The 18,918-nt window shown below is 39.1% G+C and overlaps 1 protein-coding gene across 2 annotated transcripts in view; it reads right to left on the reverse strand.

Annotated features, from left to right (window-relative positions):
* mmp24 (matrix metallopeptidase 24) overlaps nt 1-18,918 on the reverse strand; it is an 82,657-nt gene that overhangs the window by 11,666 nt on the left and 52,073 nt on the right. For both annotated transcript variants that reach the window (XM_042495632.2, XM_088070932.1), the window contains exons 6-9: nt 15,759-15,920; nt 11,868-12,082; nt 5,942-6,080; nt 2,421-2,687 (exon numbers count right to left, since the gene is read on the reverse strand). In XM_042495632.2, coding sequence (XP_042351566.2) covers nt 2,421-2,687; nt 5,942-6,080; nt 11,868-12,082; nt 15,759-15,920 — 783 coding nt within the window. The remainder of the gene's footprint in view (nt 1-2,420; nt 2,688-5,941; nt 6,081-11,867; nt 12,083-15,758; nt 15,921-18,918) is intronic.

Genomic DNA, 18,918 nt, shown 5'->3' on the forward strand with positions numbered 1-18,918 from the left:
CTCGGCTCCCTCGCTCGGCGCTGGCAGATCCCTGTGACGCAGAATCTCATTAGCGGCAATAACATTTCTGCTGTGACACGGAGGTTACAGGCAGTTACAGTATTTCGGTCCCAGCGGTGGTTGTTTTTATTGAAGGGCAATATTATGTAATGCCTGTGAGACAGACACTGTAGCTGGGAGACAAATGGGATGGTAAGTGAGAGAGAGAGAGAGAGAACAGGAGGAGAAAACATGAAGTGATTCAACTACAACACACACACACACACACACACACACACACACACACACACACAAGATTAAAGGGTAAAATAAGTGTGTGTTAGCCGATATTTCATTAAATGTCTGCAGGTCAGTGATACATTTTCATTTTCATTTTACATACGTAAAGTGTTTTGCATTTATATTTAAAGGAGCAGTGCGTAAGATTCAGTGACATTAAGCATTTCAGCACCAGCTGAAACTTCTCCTGGTTAGAATTTTCTTCAGCGTTCATTGTTCAGGAGGTCTCTTCCTCCTCAAAACCAACAGGCGTGGTGATTTATGCTGGTAAAAACACTGAATAAAGAAGTTTCACATTACAAATCAGTTGCTGTCTGACGCTGTTTGGCATGTTGGGGATGATCTGCCGGCCCAGCACCTGCAAATGTGTGCTCGCTTATTTTCTCTGACAACTATCAGCTTTGTCATCTTATTATTTTAAAGTTTTTATGGTCTGAACTGAATTTCTAGGTGGTGTATATGTGAAACACAATTTTGTTTCTATGTGAAGCATAAAAATGACAAATAAAGGAATCTTGAACTTAAGATACAGAATTTCAGGGTTTTTATCAGAAGCCAAATTATCAGGCAGAGGTCTCCTCACCAAACAACCAGATCAGGTGATTTATGCTCAAGTATTATAAAAGTAAGCTTAAAAAAGTAAAATAAAAAGAAAAATAAAATTAAATGAAAAAGAAAAAATAATCACCCCAAAAATTTGAAGGAAAATAAAATCGCCAATTTTCCACCTTTTTCAAGAAAACAGGCCATCCTAACCTCAGGTTTGTGGGTTTGGAGGGCGTGTTTTATTTTAAAAATTTTGGAGATTATTTTTTGTTTTTTTACAGAGGTCCGGTCTTCGAAATGCCCCCGGTAAGAGGAACCACATTTGAACTTAACTAAAGAAAGCAGAGAACGACAACAAGGATATCTGGCCCAAAGACACACACACACACACACACACACATGCACACGCATGCACGCACACACAGACGCACACACAGACACACACACACACACACACACACACACACACACACAGACGCACACACAGACACACACACACACACACACAATCCCTGCAGGACAGTTTCTCATCTAACACAGAGACACAATGCCCATGTCACCATGAACATGTCACCACCTCTGATCCTTCTCTCTCTCTCTCTCTCTCTCTCTCTCACACACACACACACACACACACACACACACACACACACACACACACACACACACACACACACACACACACACACACACACACACACCCTCCCTCTGGGCACTGAAAGGTCATGAGGTCAGAACTCGACAAGTGGAAGTGATGATGAGCACTTGTCTTCCAGCTGACAGCGTGTCTGTGTGAGTCTGTCACTGCTGCTTGTACTGTGTTGAGGAAACAGTAATTCAATATGAATAAAATGTTTATTTTTTAAATTATATAAATATAGAATTTCTCTTTGAAATGACAGTAAAAGGGATTATAATTTTTTTCCTCTTACATGGATGTCTGAGGTGTGTACGTCTGTCACCTTTGCTTGTACTGTGTTATGGGAAAAGTAAAAAAACAAAAAAAACAAAAAACCCAAACAAATATATATATATATTCCTTATAAAGATGTGAGTCGAGTGTGTTGCCATAGCTTGTACTATGTTGAGAATGTGAATAAAATTATTTTTTAATAATACAAATGTATTTATTTAAACAATTACTTTTTTAAATGACTATAAAGGAATTATGAATAAATAAATAAATAATATTTGTGTTTCCCCTACATGATTGTGTGAGTCTGTTGTCTTTGTTTGTACTGTACTGAGGGAGAAGTAATTCAATGGGAATATAATTAATTATTTATAATGTAAATACACATTTTTTTCTAAAATGACAATAAATGGAAAAATAATAATAAAAAACCCCTAAATATTAGTGTTTCCCTTACATGGATTTATTTGTGGCTGCCCACCGAAATATCAGAAATCTCTAACAAGCTGATATCTTAAACACTCAGCAAATCACATTAAAACAATCTAGATTAAAAAATGGCACGACAGGTAAGAAGGACATTTTTTGGGGGGGATTTTTGGAGTGAACTGTCTCTTTAAAGTTTTAAACATCTGCAAAGCCCTTTGAAAAGTGTAAAAAAATGTTTGAAGTGAACACTCACATCCCTCCCTGCTGATGAAGGCTCCCTGCGGTGCGTCCGGTATTCCCTTCCACACAGTGATGGGTTTGGGGTACCCGGGGTCCGCCGTGCGCTTCTCCTCGTTGTAGCGCCAGTACTGGTCCCCTTTGAAGAAGTAGGTTTTCCCAACGGGCTCCCAGCGCAGCGCCGTGTCGATGCCGTCTTTGGGGAGGCAGCTGCCCAGCTCCACCAGGCTGTGAGGGTAACCCGGCTCAGCCGTCACCTCCTTAAACACCCAGTACTTATCGCCTGGAAGGTGTGGGAAAACATGAGTCAGCACTTATGTTACACATATTTTCAGTTTTATTGTCACAATTTAATTGGACGAGAGGGCGGAGCTGATTCACAGACTGAGGAGACGCTTCGCACACAGACTGTCGCTCATGCAACCTCATACAGTTAATGTTGAAACTACCGGAAGAGACCACAACCGTTTTTTGTACCAGGCTGTATGCATGTTTATTTGGGCAATTTATTTTTATTTTAGTTTTAGTGATGGAAAGTGCAGTACCAGAAAACAACAATCCCAAAAAACAACAACAAAAAAAACAATCAAGGTAGTGATAGGCAATGCAAAAATTACCAAGAAATTAGTTAAAAAACAAGAAAATTACCTGAATATAAGGGAAAAAACAAAATAAAGAAAAAAGAATTAAAAGGGAAATTACAAATAAAAGTAAAGAAAAATGAAACTGTAAATACAATAAAAAGGAAATTACCTGGAAATAGTGCTTAAAACCTGAAACAATTCTGTAACATATGTGATTTTGATAATAATAAATAAAGTTTGTTTCCCAGCTTTTTCTTCCTTAGACATTTTCCCTAGCTCTAAAAAAAGACTATATCTTCAGAAAACAGTGACGTCACAGTCAAACTGTACTACAGCACAGAAGCTGCTTTCTTCTTCAAAAACCATGAAGATGAAACGTTCCTCTGCAGCTTCGTTAAATATCCACTTCTCATTGTTCAGAAGATAAACGAGGGAAAATTAAAGACAGATTAAAAAACTGCTGGTTAAATCAAAGATCTGCTCTATAAAAGCTCTTTTACTGGGCAATTAAATTAGCACGAAACAACAACAACTCCTTTAAAAAACCCGTGCTCATCATCTGAAAGAAAAAACAACATATGGGAACGATAAATACAAACACCGACATGAATAGATTCCCCCGGGTACTTCATGCAGCTGGACTCTTTAAAGTAACTGTACACATTACTGGGAACATACGATGGAGGTTTTTTTGTTTCTTTATAATGCAATCAAACAACAGAGCAAAACTTTTAAAACTGCCATCAAAAAATATGCACACTGATAAAAATAAAGTGCCTGCTTTACTTAAAGGAATTACTGCAGCGTTTTGCATGAGATTTTTATGTAGATCAAGCAAGAATGTTGTTTGAACTTAGTCATTTGTATGTAAGCAATATATTTTTTTAAGTAAAATCAACTTAATTTTTCTGGTAAAGTCAACTTAAATTTACTTGTAAAATTAATTTGATTTTACTGATTTTACATACAAAACAAAAAACGTTATTGCTAGATCTACATAAAAATCGTATGCAAAAAGTTGACTTAATTAAAAGGACATCAAGCATAATTTTTCTTTTGCATCTTAAAAAATTTGAATATCATGAAAAAATCATTTTTCTTCGTAATTTAATTCATGTTTATTCATTACACATAAATTGAAATATTTTAAGACATTTTTTGTTTTAATTTTGGTGATTATGGGTTATAGCTCAGGAAATTTAGAAATCCAGTATCTCAAATTATTTGAACATTTACTAGGATTATAGATATGTCCAACTTCTGAAAGGTATATATCTACTAGTATCTAATATTTTTAAAAAGAAATTCTTCATTTCTTCATTTTCTTCATCATAATTATCAGTTATAACATTTTTAGTTTATGTAATGAGTCTCGTCTTAACTTTCTTAACTTTTTCACAAAATTCAGTTTTTTTAATGCACCTGTATTTGCGAGCAAAAAAAAAAAAAAATTGGTGCTGTTTTTGTGCACGTCATCTCCAAACTGTAGGAACAGAAGGTTTCAAAAGGAATCCCTGAGCAACTGCAAGAAGAGTTTCTCATGTCACACATGGAGCAGAGAATTACCTGCATACAAACAAACAAACAAACACACACACACACACACACACACACACACACACACACACACACACACACATACACACACACACACGCACACACTGACAAACGTGTTCTGTCCACACGTGTCCAAAATGTGTGCAAGAAGCATCACTGAGTGTCTTTGTGTGTGTGTTACAGCCTGGTTGAGCTGTGTCATTGTGTGAATCTGTGTACGTGTGTGTTAATGTGTGTATGTGTGTGTGTGTGTGTGTGTGTCTGTGTGTGTGTGTGTGTGTGTGTGTGTGTGTGTGTGTGTGTGCGTGTGTGTCTGTGTGAGTGAGTGAGTGAGAGAGAGTCGGCAGCTGAGAGAGCAAAGCTATTAATATCTGCTCCTGGCTGGCTGCGATAGCAGGACACTCCATCAGAAGATGTCAGCGTGCGTGTGCCTGTGTGTGTGTGTGTGTGTGTGTGTGTGTGTGTGTGTGTGTGTGTGTGTGTGTGTGTGTGTGCCTGTGTGTGTTACAGAGAGGGTGAGAAAGAGTGAGACAGAGATGGAGGCAGAGAGAGTGACTCCACAGTCAGCAGCCGGGGGATGAGGGAGGTTTCATACATGGACTCAGATGCTATTACTTTAGACGGGGAGCTCCCCGCCACACTGCCATTCTCTATTTCACACTTTATTAAATATATTTTCGGGAGGAGGAGGAGGGCATGTAGAGAGCTGGACAGGGTCGACTAACACCGGAGCAGATGGCAGACGGAGATTTGTTTGAGAAAAGTTTTTCCACTGAAAACAGAAGAAAAGGCTGCCGTTTTACATGTCTCTAAACTACGAATACGTTGAATTTTGTTTCATATGATTCATATCAGCGTCTCTAAAGTAAATGAGCCGACTGTGTCGTCAGGAGGTGGAGGGATGGTGTGACACCTGAGAGAGATGCCTGCCAAGCTGCAGACCATTGTGCACGACCAACAAACAATAAGACCGGTGGTTTTCAGCAGCTTCTTAGCCCCCAGATATGTTTTTATTGTGACCTGTGGCTGATTTTCTGTCAGGGGTCGTGCCACAAAAAAACGCTTGTGTTTTTACTGAGACATTGTTGCTTTTTCAGTGGGTCTTGAGCCCCAAAAGTGGATATTTTAAGCAAAAATAGAATCTTTTCCAAACCATAACCATGTGTTTTTTGTGCCTAAACCCATACAGCAGTGATACTCAACCTGCAGCCTGTGGGCCAAATCGGGCCCCAAATAGTGTGTCGGCAACCATTTTCTAAGTTACAATAAAGATGAAGTGATTCACAGAGAGAATTGATTTTGTACTTTTAGTATCCATAAGGTGCCAGAGTGCATAAACAACATCAAAATAGAGCTTTTTTAGCAAAAAAAGTGCCAGTGGTATTTTTCCTCGTACCTTTGAAGAAGACAAATTTGCCATCAGATCTCTCGTAGGCGGCGTCGATGCGAGGCGGCAGGCCCTTCCAGAACTGATCGATCTGCATGGGATAACCCTCCTGCACCTTGTTGTTCCTCAGACGCCAAAACCACCGGTCCTGCAACATAATGAGGCACGAGTTAGAGACTCAGTGTCACTGGAGACGATGTAACTTTATAGATTACAACTCCAGTGGTTATTAAATATAAGAGTCAAAATGATGGGAAGTAGATATAAGATCTTTACTGAGCTGCTGTTTGCATTACAGCTGAAAGTGTCTGATTTGGTATCTGAGACAAATCTGGAATTACAAATCTGAAAGTGTGCATGATGATTCTGTCATATTATTCCTGGCTGCAATAGAAATAAAGCTGCCAACGTTTTGAACGTCCATCGGCGTGCTTCATGAATGTTATTGCCAGAGGAGAAGTCACAGAACATCACTCAGTGCAAACACAGTCGTCTCGCAATTGTGCTTTATTGAAAATATAGCTCAAGTTTTGCACAAATCTGCAGTGGAAACCCGCCTCCAGCATTACATACAGTGTATATATACATACATACGGTCTGCAGAAACAGAAACAGCTGATGGGAAATGTAGTGCTTCAGGAAAAGTCTGTGTGACTGTGAGGTAAAGCGGTGAAAATACTCAAAAAATAGTGCCCACTTAGCCTGATATCAATTTTTATTTTTATTTTTTTGGTAGGCCTTTTTTGAAGTGGCTAAAATACTTTTTGATATCAACCTCTTTGGCGTAGCCGCCAGCTACTGTATGTAATACACTGACTACACATAAGTTTCTCATGGAGTATAACACACCTACGTGGCCTTGGATTGGAAATAATGACGGCTAGTGCGGTGGCTGCAATAGAAATAAAGCTGCTAATGTTTTGAACATCCATCGCCATGGTTACTGGGATGTTATCAACAGAGGAGAAGTTGCATAAGATAAGAAGATTTTGCAATTGTGTTTTATTGTCATTTTGAGAATATTGCCTAAGTTTTGTGCTTGTTTTACCCTCCTAATGAGGCAAAGTGGATGCTGCATATGAAAACTCACTTTGAAATGTGACACAAAGACGAGATCTTTGCTTTATCTGATGTGTTTTCAAACCACACAGCCTGAGCTGTCTGTCGGGAACCATCCGGGACTGTCATGTCATTCACTCCACGAGGTATTCCCCACATCATTTACTTCCCCCAAAATCTCTAAGAAAAGAAGGAGACACTAACTCTCGCAGATGCCGCTGCAGCGACATATATGATGTCTCACACTTGAGGTATCACAGTGGGAGAAGAAGAAGAAGGAGTGAAAAAAAGAGGATGAAAACAAAGAAAAGAAAAGTGAGGTGATGCAAGGTAGGAAGCAAAGAAGAGGAAGAGGAGAAGAAGAAGGCGAGCATCAATCTTAGCTCATTATCATTTGGCTTCGGTGAATCTAGGACACAGCCAAGCACGGTCCCCGCTGAGCGCCACACACACACACACACACACACACACACACACACACACACACACACACACACACACACACACACACACACACACACACACACACACTCCATCTCAAATGATCCGACATCATCCACTGCTGCCCGTTAATGCTTTTCTGTGTGAACCAACAGACAGAAAAAAAGAAAAAAGAAAAGAAAATCAATGCTCCACATCTTGCAAAAGAAACCATGAGTGTTTCTCACCAAGGAAACATCCCATAATGAGTGTCTCCTTTCAAACGCCCACTGGCTCTCAGTGCTCTTTATGTCCTAATACGCTTCTTTCTGTACCAGAGTTTAAGGGAAATCGCCCTTGTTTCTCTGATCGATGACGATGATGATGCTTTTCTGAAGTTACAGGGAGGCTTTTCTTTCAGCGTGTGACGTCACAATCCAAAAAATTTCTACACACGTCACACAGTCGCTCCAACTCTGCTGCAACTCACTAAAAAAGCTGTCAATAAATTAAAAAAACGTCATTGCTTTCCTAATAATGTTAGTTTATACCTTCAAAACTGTCTTGATTTCTTTTAAAAAGGGAAAGAGCAACTTAAAAAGAATTAACTCCAAAGCACAAAATTAGTAAAAAAAAAAAAAACAAGAAACAAACAAAAAAATCCAACCTATTAATCTACTGATTTCTTACAATTTGTGGGACATCCCTTGACAGGCTGCTCATTGCCTATTTTCCATGTTTAATAAAGGTGAAAAATATATCTTGTAACTGCATTATTTAAATATCCATTTTCTTGCTGCGGACATTTCTACTTATATATATATATATACACATACATATTTATACAATTTTGGTTAGAATGCTGCTTCAGCAGACAGTTTACAACAGACACAACTTGTATTTTGTTTGAGCCAACTGACCTTCAAAGTTTTACCTAAATATATTCTCACAACTTCTTACTACACTCAACACTAGTGTACACACCTGCATGCTACTAAGCGCGTACTGACCCAGTTTGAAAGAGCTGATCCACATGAAACGTATATGCAGTATAAGTTCACTCCTGAGCCTAAAATAGCTCTGACTATATCTCATTTAGGCCCAGTGCAACTGTAGCAGCTGCTCGTTTCTCTCAGTTTGACTGTTTTCTGTTGTAATGATCCACTCGGTTAATGAGCTGCAATCACTACAAGCCCAAATCTAACCTCTGTTGAAACAGTGCTTCTGTTCGAAAACATTAACAAAAAAGATGATAAGCAACCTGGCAAGAAATGACCTACAAGTGGCAAGAAATATAGAAAATTGTTTTGAAAAGCTAGGACAAAAATATCAATGATACTATAATTTTACATAAGTATTAGTCGGCCTCTAACGACCGGGACACACCAGGTGTGTGGCAGTCTGCTTCAAAATCAATCAATCAATCAATCAATCAGTCAGTCAATCAATATATCATATCTGTGACATATATTGATAATATTGGTTGGTTGCTATGACGATGTGCATGTAGATGCAGCAGCTGATAGCTCCTCAAATCCTTGCTACTTTTTTGTGATATATTTCTTAATTTTTGGGCAATCAGAGACTGCTCTGGGCACATCTTCACAGAGACATGGTTAACCCCTAACATCCCGGATCAAGCTGTTGCACTGGGAGGACTTTGTTCTGAGCCGACAGGACACAAGACTCTGATGCAAATTCAAAAAATGCACTGCAGGAATTATATGATGCCACCAGCAGCAAATCTTTGGACTTTTCATAGCAGATGCTGATTTTAATCAACTCATCTTAGCTCAAAGATGCAGCACGATCAAGGACTAATGCAATTTAATATTTTAAACTTTGTTTAAAAAATGACCAATAAATCTACCTTGTACCTTGGATTTACATTTTAAGAATTAAATAAATTAGTTAATTAGTTAATTCTTGAAATTATTATTTCCCGGGCAATCGGCTCATATTCTCAACCTCACCCCGGCCACTTAGCACAAATTTTTAACCTTAACCCGGCCCGATGGATCGGGTTAAGGTTAAGAGTTAAGATTACTTTTGTTTTTTTTCTGCCTTCATTAGTAAGCACAGATTAAGCATGAAAGGGGGAGAGAGAGAGAGGGTTGAGAACTCGCCTGACGGTATTTGATGAGTTGGGAATGTGAATGAGCTGCAGAGGTGTGCAAGCTTTCCCAAGAAAAACAGTTTTTAGAAATTTCCTGCAAATTTTTGAAAAATTTTAATCTGGACAAAGTTATCTTTACTTTAACAGAAGTCAACAACAGATACCCTGCATTCTTCTTTTTCTCATCAAGTTTGACGCAATTTGGAGTGAGACTGTCCTCAAGTAAGAACGACATAAGAAATTAGAGTGAGACAGACGGATGAGGAGACAGGCAAGAGGACAGACGGACAAGAAAAGTGGGGAAAAGGGAAATGAGATCGTTTGTCAGGGATCCACCAAAGAGGAAGCAGACGGATACGGACAGGTGAGCAGACAGAAAAGAGAGAGACGCACATCGACAGGCGGGACGGCGGACAGACGGAGAGCTAGACGAGCGTGTGACCTTTTCTAACATTCAGTTTAAAGATCAGAGACATCAAAATGGATTTTTCCTCCTCTTCTACGCTGCTTTCCGGTGTGTAACCCCCTGTCTTTCTCAAACAGACACACACACACACACACACACACACACACACACACAGAGGTGTAATATTTCAGTACTTGAATATTCAAAGATTTCTTCATAGTAGTGCTGTATTGGGAGCATAAAACTGCTGCTAATGATCACATGTTGAATGGTACTGTATGACACTGTGCTCTCTCATCTGCAGAGCCATGCGGTACTATGAGTGCACACATTTTTAGTACGGGCATCTCCAGTGGGAATTGAACCCGTAACGCTGCCAGTGTCGGAGCGGCCGTTACCTCCTGAGCTGCAGAGCGACTTCACCTCGTTCACAGCCACTTAGGCCCTGAATCCTCCCCACTTAATGTATAATTAAGCTTTATCCGAATCCCCTAGTGTCGCTCTGTTTTATAGAGCAACTTGGGGCCGTATGACTCACCCTCTGCAGCAGCTGACGCCCGTTTAATTACACTGTTCTGGTCACAGACTGCTCACCTTTAGCAGAAAACGTGCAACCTGGATTCCTCCACCAGTTTGATAGTTTAGTGCATTTAGAAGGTAGAAGGTAGATTTATTAGTCATTTTTTAAACAATATCTACAAAACAAAACTACATTTGTCCTTGATTCTGCTACATTTTTGGAGCTGAAGGATAGATTGATTAAAATCAGCAACTCTATGAAAATTCCATTTGTTTGTTTGGGCATGTTGATGCTGGTGGCATCATTCAAATTCCTCAGTGCAATTTTTGAATTCGCATTTGAGCCGCGTGTCCTGTCAGCTCCCAACAAGGTCAGTCTATCCAGTGCAGCAGCTTGATCTGGGATGTTAGGCGTTAACCATGTCTCAGTGAAGATGTGTGCAGAGCAGTCTCTGATTTTCTGTTGCTGAGTGAGCCTTAATCACATCTCATCCACATTATTCTCCTGTGAGCGGACATTAGCCAGAAGAAGGCTCGGTAGAGGAACAGCTCCAAGTCAGGTCAGCCTCGCCTTGATGCTGGCTCTCCTTCCTCTCTTCGTCCAGCACTTTCTGATTCGTTTCTCCCCTCTGGTCTGACTGGCAGCTCGGTGTATGCCATTAGTGGGGATCCTCACGTGGTCTGCTGCATTCAGTCCAAACTCCGCACAACTTTTCCTGATGTTGATAAGTGCTTCTCTATCGTAGAATAGTCGTGCCTCAGCATAAGGGGCCGTGGAGTCGAAAAAAAGAAAAATATAGCAAAATATAGCAAAAAAGAAGCAAGTATTTGAGGAGCTACAGGCAGCTGCATCTACATGCGCTGACATCGTCGTAGCAACGACAGTTGCAAAGATGCTAAGTTTTTAAAGGGACAGTTTTGACAGTTTTTAATTTTTAAAGTATGAGATATCTAGTCAGTAGGAGGGTTTCCATTAAGCATCATATTGTGAAATTGCGAATATATATATATATATATATATATATATGTATGAGGAAAACATGTCAGACTGATATAATTTTTTTTTAAAGTGACTTTGAAGAGCACCCCTCTGTTTCTGCAAACCTTGGGCATGCCAGCCACCAGCTACTGTATGTAACACACTGATGACAGTTAAGTGTCCCACTTCAAAAATCCACAACTATCACTTTAATATTTCTGATTTAAACCTTTGAACTTCTTCACCTCCAGATCAACTCCACCTGAGAAAAATTGTTACAGTTACTCAGAGTATTACTCATGATATGATATTATTCAGGATATATCTAATAAGTAGTACATCAGGAGGCGATAAATTTGGGAAACAAAAAGGACAAAGCAGCAGCAGTCTGACCTCATGTCTTTCTTCACCGTGTTTGTGTTGTGTCTCTGCTCACCTTGAAGACAAACATCTCCCGTCTGAAGAAGGCCACAGTGTTGAAGTTGCCATCGCAGATGTTGGGTTTGCCATTTCCAGGCAGCGCGGGCCGGTCGCCGGGCGGCCGCGCCGGACGGGAGTGACGGTCATGCTTGCGCTCGGAGGTGGAGTGTGTCCGCCGAGATGGTAAGGTGGGTAACGGCCTGGTGGGCTCCAGCATGGCAGTGGGGATGCCTGGTGAAAAGACAGCAGTGAGTTATTGCTGTGTGCTCGTGGATCGCTGTTCGCTCACGTTGTTTGTGGGTGTATAGAGTGATTTTGGAACTACTGGAGTCACAGTGCTTTTATTTTTGTTAGCAGAAAGCAGCTGTTTTTTATGAATTCAACCACAAAGCTGAAAAAAGGTTCAAGCTAAAATCTAAAAAAACCTCAAAGTCTATCCAATGTTAAGAAGTTAATATTTCAAGAAAAAATAATACATATAGGGGCCGTTTCAGCACACTGTAGGTCTTAGGCCACTTAGTCTGCAAGGTGTCTCGGTTCTGACTCGTCTTCCTGCTTTATTTTGTAAATCCAAACACTCGTGTGAGGCAGGAAAACACCTATAACAAGGTTTATTTTGGAATGCAGAAAAATGCAGAAAAATACGGTAGGCAAAGTCCTTCCATCTTGCTTGGTTCCCTACCGTGGCACTATTTCGTGGCACTATCCCCTGCAAGAAAAAAACAGTGACTGGTTGCTACAAAACCCCCATGGCGGTGGCTAAAAAGCTGCTGGAAAGATGGTGATGACTCACTAAAGCAACCAAATTTGTTTTGTTTTTTTTGCTCTTGAACAGTAGTCTGCAGCTTGGCAGGTGTTTCACTTGAGATGTTGAAATGACGCATATGAAACGTACAAATGTAACACTCGTGGCTTGCAGAGATGTACAACATTTTCTGCTGGCGACTGGGCTGGTCTCATTTTTAATAGAAAAACTCTCACTGAGAGCGTGTTTGGTATTTTCAGGTGCTGGAGACTCGGAGCAGTGACGCAAACAGGATCAACTCTCAGCAGGTAAAATATCGGGCTGAACAGAGCGAAGAAGAGAAACACTGCACACCTCACTGTTTCCCTTCAACACCGACTCGAAATGTCACCTGTGCATGACGACCTTTAACGTGAAGATCGTTTCTGGATCTGAAGGAGAAAGATAACCCTCCTGCTTTGAAGCTTAAAGGAAACAATCCAGTTAGTACACGTTACAGATACTGTAGGTCAGCGGGCCAGGGGCCAGTCACGGCAGGCCCACACATACTTCTGGGGTTTTAGGACATTTGTAGGATTTTAGAGATGAATGTAGGATTTTAGGACGTGTCTTGGATTCAGGATGTTTCTTGGATTTTAGGACATTCCTAGGACTTTCGGATGCTTTTAGAAATTTGGGACATTTGTAAGATATTTGGAAATTTCTATGATTTAAGGACATTTCTAGGATTTTAGAACATTTGTTGGATTTCAGGACATTACTGAGATTTTAGGACATTTTTAGGATTTTAAGACATTCCTAGAACTTTAGACACGACTAAAGGATTTTAGGACATGTCTTGGATTTAGGATGTTTCGAGGATTTTAGGACATTTGTCAAAATTTAGGACATTTCTAGGATTTTAGGATGCTTTTAGAAACTAAGGACATTTCTGAAATTTTATGTTCCTGGATTTTTGAAGCTTTCTAAGATTAAAGGACATTTCAGGATTGCAGAACATTTCTAGGATTTTAGGACATTTCTCAAAATCTTAGGATGTTTCTAGGATTTAAGAATTTTAGGGATGACTCTAAGATTTTAGGACATTTCTAGGATTTTTAGACATTTCTAGGATTTTTCTAGGATTTTAGAAGGTTTCTAGAATTTAAGGAAATTTCTAAGTGTGAATCACTTTATTTTTATTGTGAATCAGAGAACGATTTGGGGGGCCACTCGGCACCCTTACGGTGTCTAGATTTGGCCCGCGGGCTGTAGGTCGAGCATCACTCTGGGTATTTGTGAAGCAGTTGTGATAAAATATTTAATGTGATCTAGATGGAAATACTCTCCACTAATACATTATTTCTGAGCCAGCAGACATGCTACTTCAAGTTTCTTTTTCCCGCTTCTTTGAATCCCAGATTCACGTTACACGACATTACAACACAAAGCTGTCATGATTATTTCAGCGCCGACAGGAAGCGTGTCAGGTCATGTGTCTGCTGCGTCTGACGGGCCGTCGCTCGCCTTTGTTCACTTAAAGGAGAAAAGCGGAGTCTTCTCTTTGAGGGAATAAAGTCTCTGGTGTAAACACAAAAGACTCAAAGTCACACATTTTGCTTTTTAAAAATGTTTTTCTTTCCAGGCAAAGACTGATGAGCGCTGCGTGCTGTTTATCACACAGATCTGTTTTTTACATTCATCCATATTTCAGCCGCTGCAGCGCTCCGCTGTTGGCTGCTGGACGGCAGCTCTCCGCAACTCAGCCACACTCGGCGCTTTAAGATGAATAATTAATATCCAAGGTGTGCTGCTTTTGCTTTGGCAAGTTTTTGCTTTTAGGTCTCGAGTCGAGTCGAGTGTTTCTTCACTTCCAGTCTCGACTTAAAGTGTTAAATTAATCAGGTTTTCATGGAATAAGGCCCTGTTTCAATAGTATCTGTGGTCGGCGTTTTTCTGCAATAGACTGTCAGTGTCTTTACTTTTTAAAATTTCTTCTCTACAGTAGTTTTTGTCACGCTAATACATTTTCTACAGCAGCCTCTTCACATCAGAAGACTTCATACTCCAGATACGGAAAACCCTCCTGATTTAAGATTTAAGGAAACCAGACGAAAATAACCAAAAAATGAGAGCAAAACAGTCGTCGGTACATGTTATAGATGCTGAAGGTCAGTGAGTCTAAACCTGCTTTGTTTAGGGGCCACTTTTGCAAAATGTCAGCAGGCCAGGGGCCAGTCACAGCTGCCCAGTGTTTCTAAAATTTCTAGGATTTTAGAAAATATATATGATTTTAGGATGTTTTTGGAAATTTAGGATGTTTCTAGAAGTTTAGGACATTTCTAGAACTTTGAATAATTTTGAGAATTTCCCAGACATTTCCATGATTTCAGGATGTTTCAACGATTTTAGGACATCTCTAGGATTTTAGGACATTTCTCTGATTTTAGGACATTCTAGGACTGCAGGACAATATAAAAATTTCAGACGATCTTCGTCATGAATTTCCTTCAAGTCACTCAATGAGGCTCAAGAAAAAATTATTTTTAAAAACAAACAAAAAAAATAAACCGGGCACAAAATACCACCAATACCAATATATTACTGCTCTCGAAAAAAATCTCTAAAACTAAACTATATTTAATTATATATTCACAATTATTTTCCAGAACTATTAGATTTTTTTTGACAGTTTTTTTTACTCTCCAGCTTTTTGTTTGTGTTTTTTGTGATAATTTTCAAGTATTTTTTGTACTTTTTTACTAATTTCTTGCAAATTTTTGAGTCATTTTCTCACAAGTTGCTCATTGCCTTTTTTCCCCAAAGTTTTCCAAAGAAATCAAGCCAACTTGGCAGTAATTCAAAGGGTTAATAAAGCCAAAGCAACATCACTTTTGACCAGCCTGCATGATGTGATATGTTCATTTGCCCCCGACTGGAGTTGAACCAGGAAAAGTTTATAAAGCTAATTTTTTTTCTTTAATTTTCTGTCATTTCCACTCACCGAAATGCACAAATTGAAAATGTGCATTAAAACAAAAACAAAAAAATCAAAATCAGCATCACTTTGACAAAACATTGATCAACAGACCAACAAAAGAACAATATAGTGCTTTTTAAACAAAATAAAAAATCTTGATTTGACAGAAGAGACCGTTCGCGATAAATAAACCGAAGGCTCACCGTAGATTTTCTGGATGCCCTGCAGGTCGTCCAGAGGCAGTTTGAAGTTGTGCGTGTCCATGTACTGATAGAAAGGAGCCATGATGGCGCTGGGATCGTTGGAGTGCTCCAAACCCAACGCGTGACCCAACTCGTGGACCGCCACCAGGAACAGATCGTTACCTGCAGAGAGACGGAGGGAGACAAACAAGTCAGAGGGAGGAAAAAGCGGGAAGAGGACCGTGAAAGAAAGTGTCAAGGAAGACAAAAAAATCAAGATAAAAAGGGTGAATGCAAGAAAGATAACCATCGTCACTTTAAACTGTGTTAACCGACTACTGACCCTCTGATTTTTATTTATCTCTTTATTTATTTAAACTTTTGTTTATTCCATATGAAAAAAACCCAAACGTACAACATACAGCACACTGGAAATGTTTACAGCCCTATCACATTATATATATATGTATATATATATTTTTGGTCATTTAATATCCATATTCAGCACACTAAGTAAAGAGAAAGAGCACATAAAAATATACAAGTATGACAAATCAGTAATAATAAATATAAACCAAGGCTAAATACAAAACAAAAAGTCAACCAGCAAGGGAAACAAAGCAATGGCAAAATAGAGAAAGAGAAAAAATAATTAATTATTATTATTTTTATTTATTTATAGGTTTTAGTCCTTTAGTGTTGTCCAGGCTTGTGTTTTTTTATGTTTTTATTTGTAACTTGTTTTTATTGTCTTGTGTGATCCTTTTTTACTGTTTGACTGTGAGCTGCTTGGCGTTTCAGTTCCCTTCGGGATCAATAAAGTTAATCTAATCTTTAAAGCTTTATTATAAGGGCTGGGCGAGTGGGTCTCATGCTGGTGGCTAAAAACAAACCAAACAATTTATTCTTAATGTTTGCGACAGTCATTTTATACATCGCATGTGGAACAAGCCGCGAGTGTATTCAATTTATCACCCAATCTTTATTAAAGATAATTTCACAGCAGAAATCAGGCAGTAAAAAGAAAACAAGCCACACTTTGTGCTGCTGACAGGCTTTTCCACTGCTTTTTATTCAGTTATTAATAATAATAAAAAAGAAACCTCAACACATCCCTCCTGTGTGAAACAAAGCCTCCCCGGTGTAAACACGACGGAAAAGACCAAAGACGCAGCATCAAACGCTCTGGAAAAAGTGAGCTAAAGTTAGTCTGATGCTGTTGACTCATCAGCAGCGTAATATGAATCTCACATCAAAAGAAGAATTTGTGGTAAACGGAGGCGACTGTCAGCTTTTAGAGTCCAGCCCGAGCCACTTCTTCAAACGCCGCCGCCGCCTGACGGGGATTACTTAAGAGTGCGGCAAACTGTTTAGTGCCACACGAAGTCAAATTCTCAAGTTCACACTTACACAAAATGAGATTTTAAATTCATAATCTGTGAATGTATAAATAATGTGCTGCTGCTGCTGCTTGAAGATTTGAAAATATGCCAGAGAACAAGCAAATCTGTTAAATTAGGAAATATGCACCCGGATACAATCTGACATTATGTGTCACTGTGTGAATGTTTCTGCTCAAAAACACAACTGGCAGCATTCATTTCACGTGCAAAAGGAAACTGCACCAACTCTGATATTAACCCTTTAACACCTGGATGGATGTCAGTTTAATTTGCAATCAGACTCAATCAGACAAGCATCTGAACCTCTGAAACTACAGAAAATGTGTTTGATTTCTTTCAAAACCACGAGGGAAAAAAGGGCAGCAGTGAGAAATGAAATCAGCAAGAAATTTGTTAAAATGTAAAATTAAGTTTCATAAAAAATAAATAAATAAATAAATAAAATAAAATAAAAAGCAAACAAGAAAAGTATCCAAAACAATCCTGCAAACTGGAAAAAAATAAATATTTTGCATTTTTTCTTTAACATAATTTTTTAACATAAAATTATACTAATTATAAATAAAGTTTTTGGACCATTTTGGGCCCTAGTTTAAAAGAAATTCTAATGGTGAAAGGTGACATGGAAATGATCTGAAAAATCAGCTGTGGGGGATTATTAGATATTATCAAAATGTCAAGAAAACTATATTTATAATTATATTACTTATGTATTTCAAATTATGCTACAGAAAGAAGAGAAATTATTAATTTTGTTTCTTTAGGTCATTTCTCTTTTTTTGTTGCTTATTTTCAGGTATTTTTCATTTTATTAATTTCAAATTATCAGCTATTTTTTTTCTTTTTTGAGCCAAACATTTGTTTTTCGAGTGGAGAATCTTCAGCGTCAGGTGAATTTTATCCAGGTACAAAACCCCTGAAATGACAGGTGTTAACTCTGTCTAAACTGTGTGACGACAGAACGATGATAGAAATAAAAAATCATAAAATCGGACAGAATCAGGAGCAACGGGAGTGAAAAAGCGCCGATGGGGGAGGGTATGAACTTGAATCATTTCTTGCGGGATGATTTTCTTTCCATAATAGGAACAAATACAACCACTTTACACTTCAGTCCTCTTACAACGAATGAAGAGAGAGAGAACAGAGGGCTGTTTTTCCGGCGTGTCATGTTTCCCTGTGAGGTTTATTAAAACCAGGCTCTCTGTCATAATCTTTGGAGCTGAGATTCGGAGCCGCTGTCACACGCTTAATGACTTCTTACCGTCTGAACGCAGAGCTCAAATTAATACATTTCATTGGCTCAGTAATTGGTTTGACTCTGTTTGAACCTAATTACAGAACATAATTATCTTTTTCTCTTCACTCGGGCAGGTCTGTTTGAAGATTAAAGCCAACAGCTGACGTATAGACTCTGCGACTGTGTCGATGTTCAGAGGCTCAAGTTTCTGCTCATTTTCTGTTTCTCGCCCAAAGTCAAACACTTCACTTCTTTTTCTCTGTTTCTGTGTTTCAGCGTCGCTGCATGAGCGAGACCATCGTGGTGAAGAGGGAGCCCAGATAGAAGGCAAAGCTCTGGTTTTACTGGTTCAGCTATACGTCCCAAACCGGTCGAGAGCTTCGGGTAGCGACCGAAAGAACGAGATCGCCAAAACGAGAGGCCGAAATTAGTTTCCTTCATGCAATTTTTGGGCTCAGAGCTGTGTTTTCGGAAGTTCTTGTGAGGTTTTACTTCCTGACATTTTCACAAATGACTGGAACTTGAATATGATGCCGTA

This window comes from Plectropomus leopardus, chromosome 2, assembly GCF_026936395.1.
Source record: "Plectropomus leopardus strain MGB_pleo_1.0 chromosome 2, ASM2693639v1, whole genome shotgun sequence".
Taxonomy (NCBI): Eukaryota; Metazoa; Chordata; class Actinopteri; order Perciformes; family Serranidae; genus Plectropomus; species Plectropomus leopardus.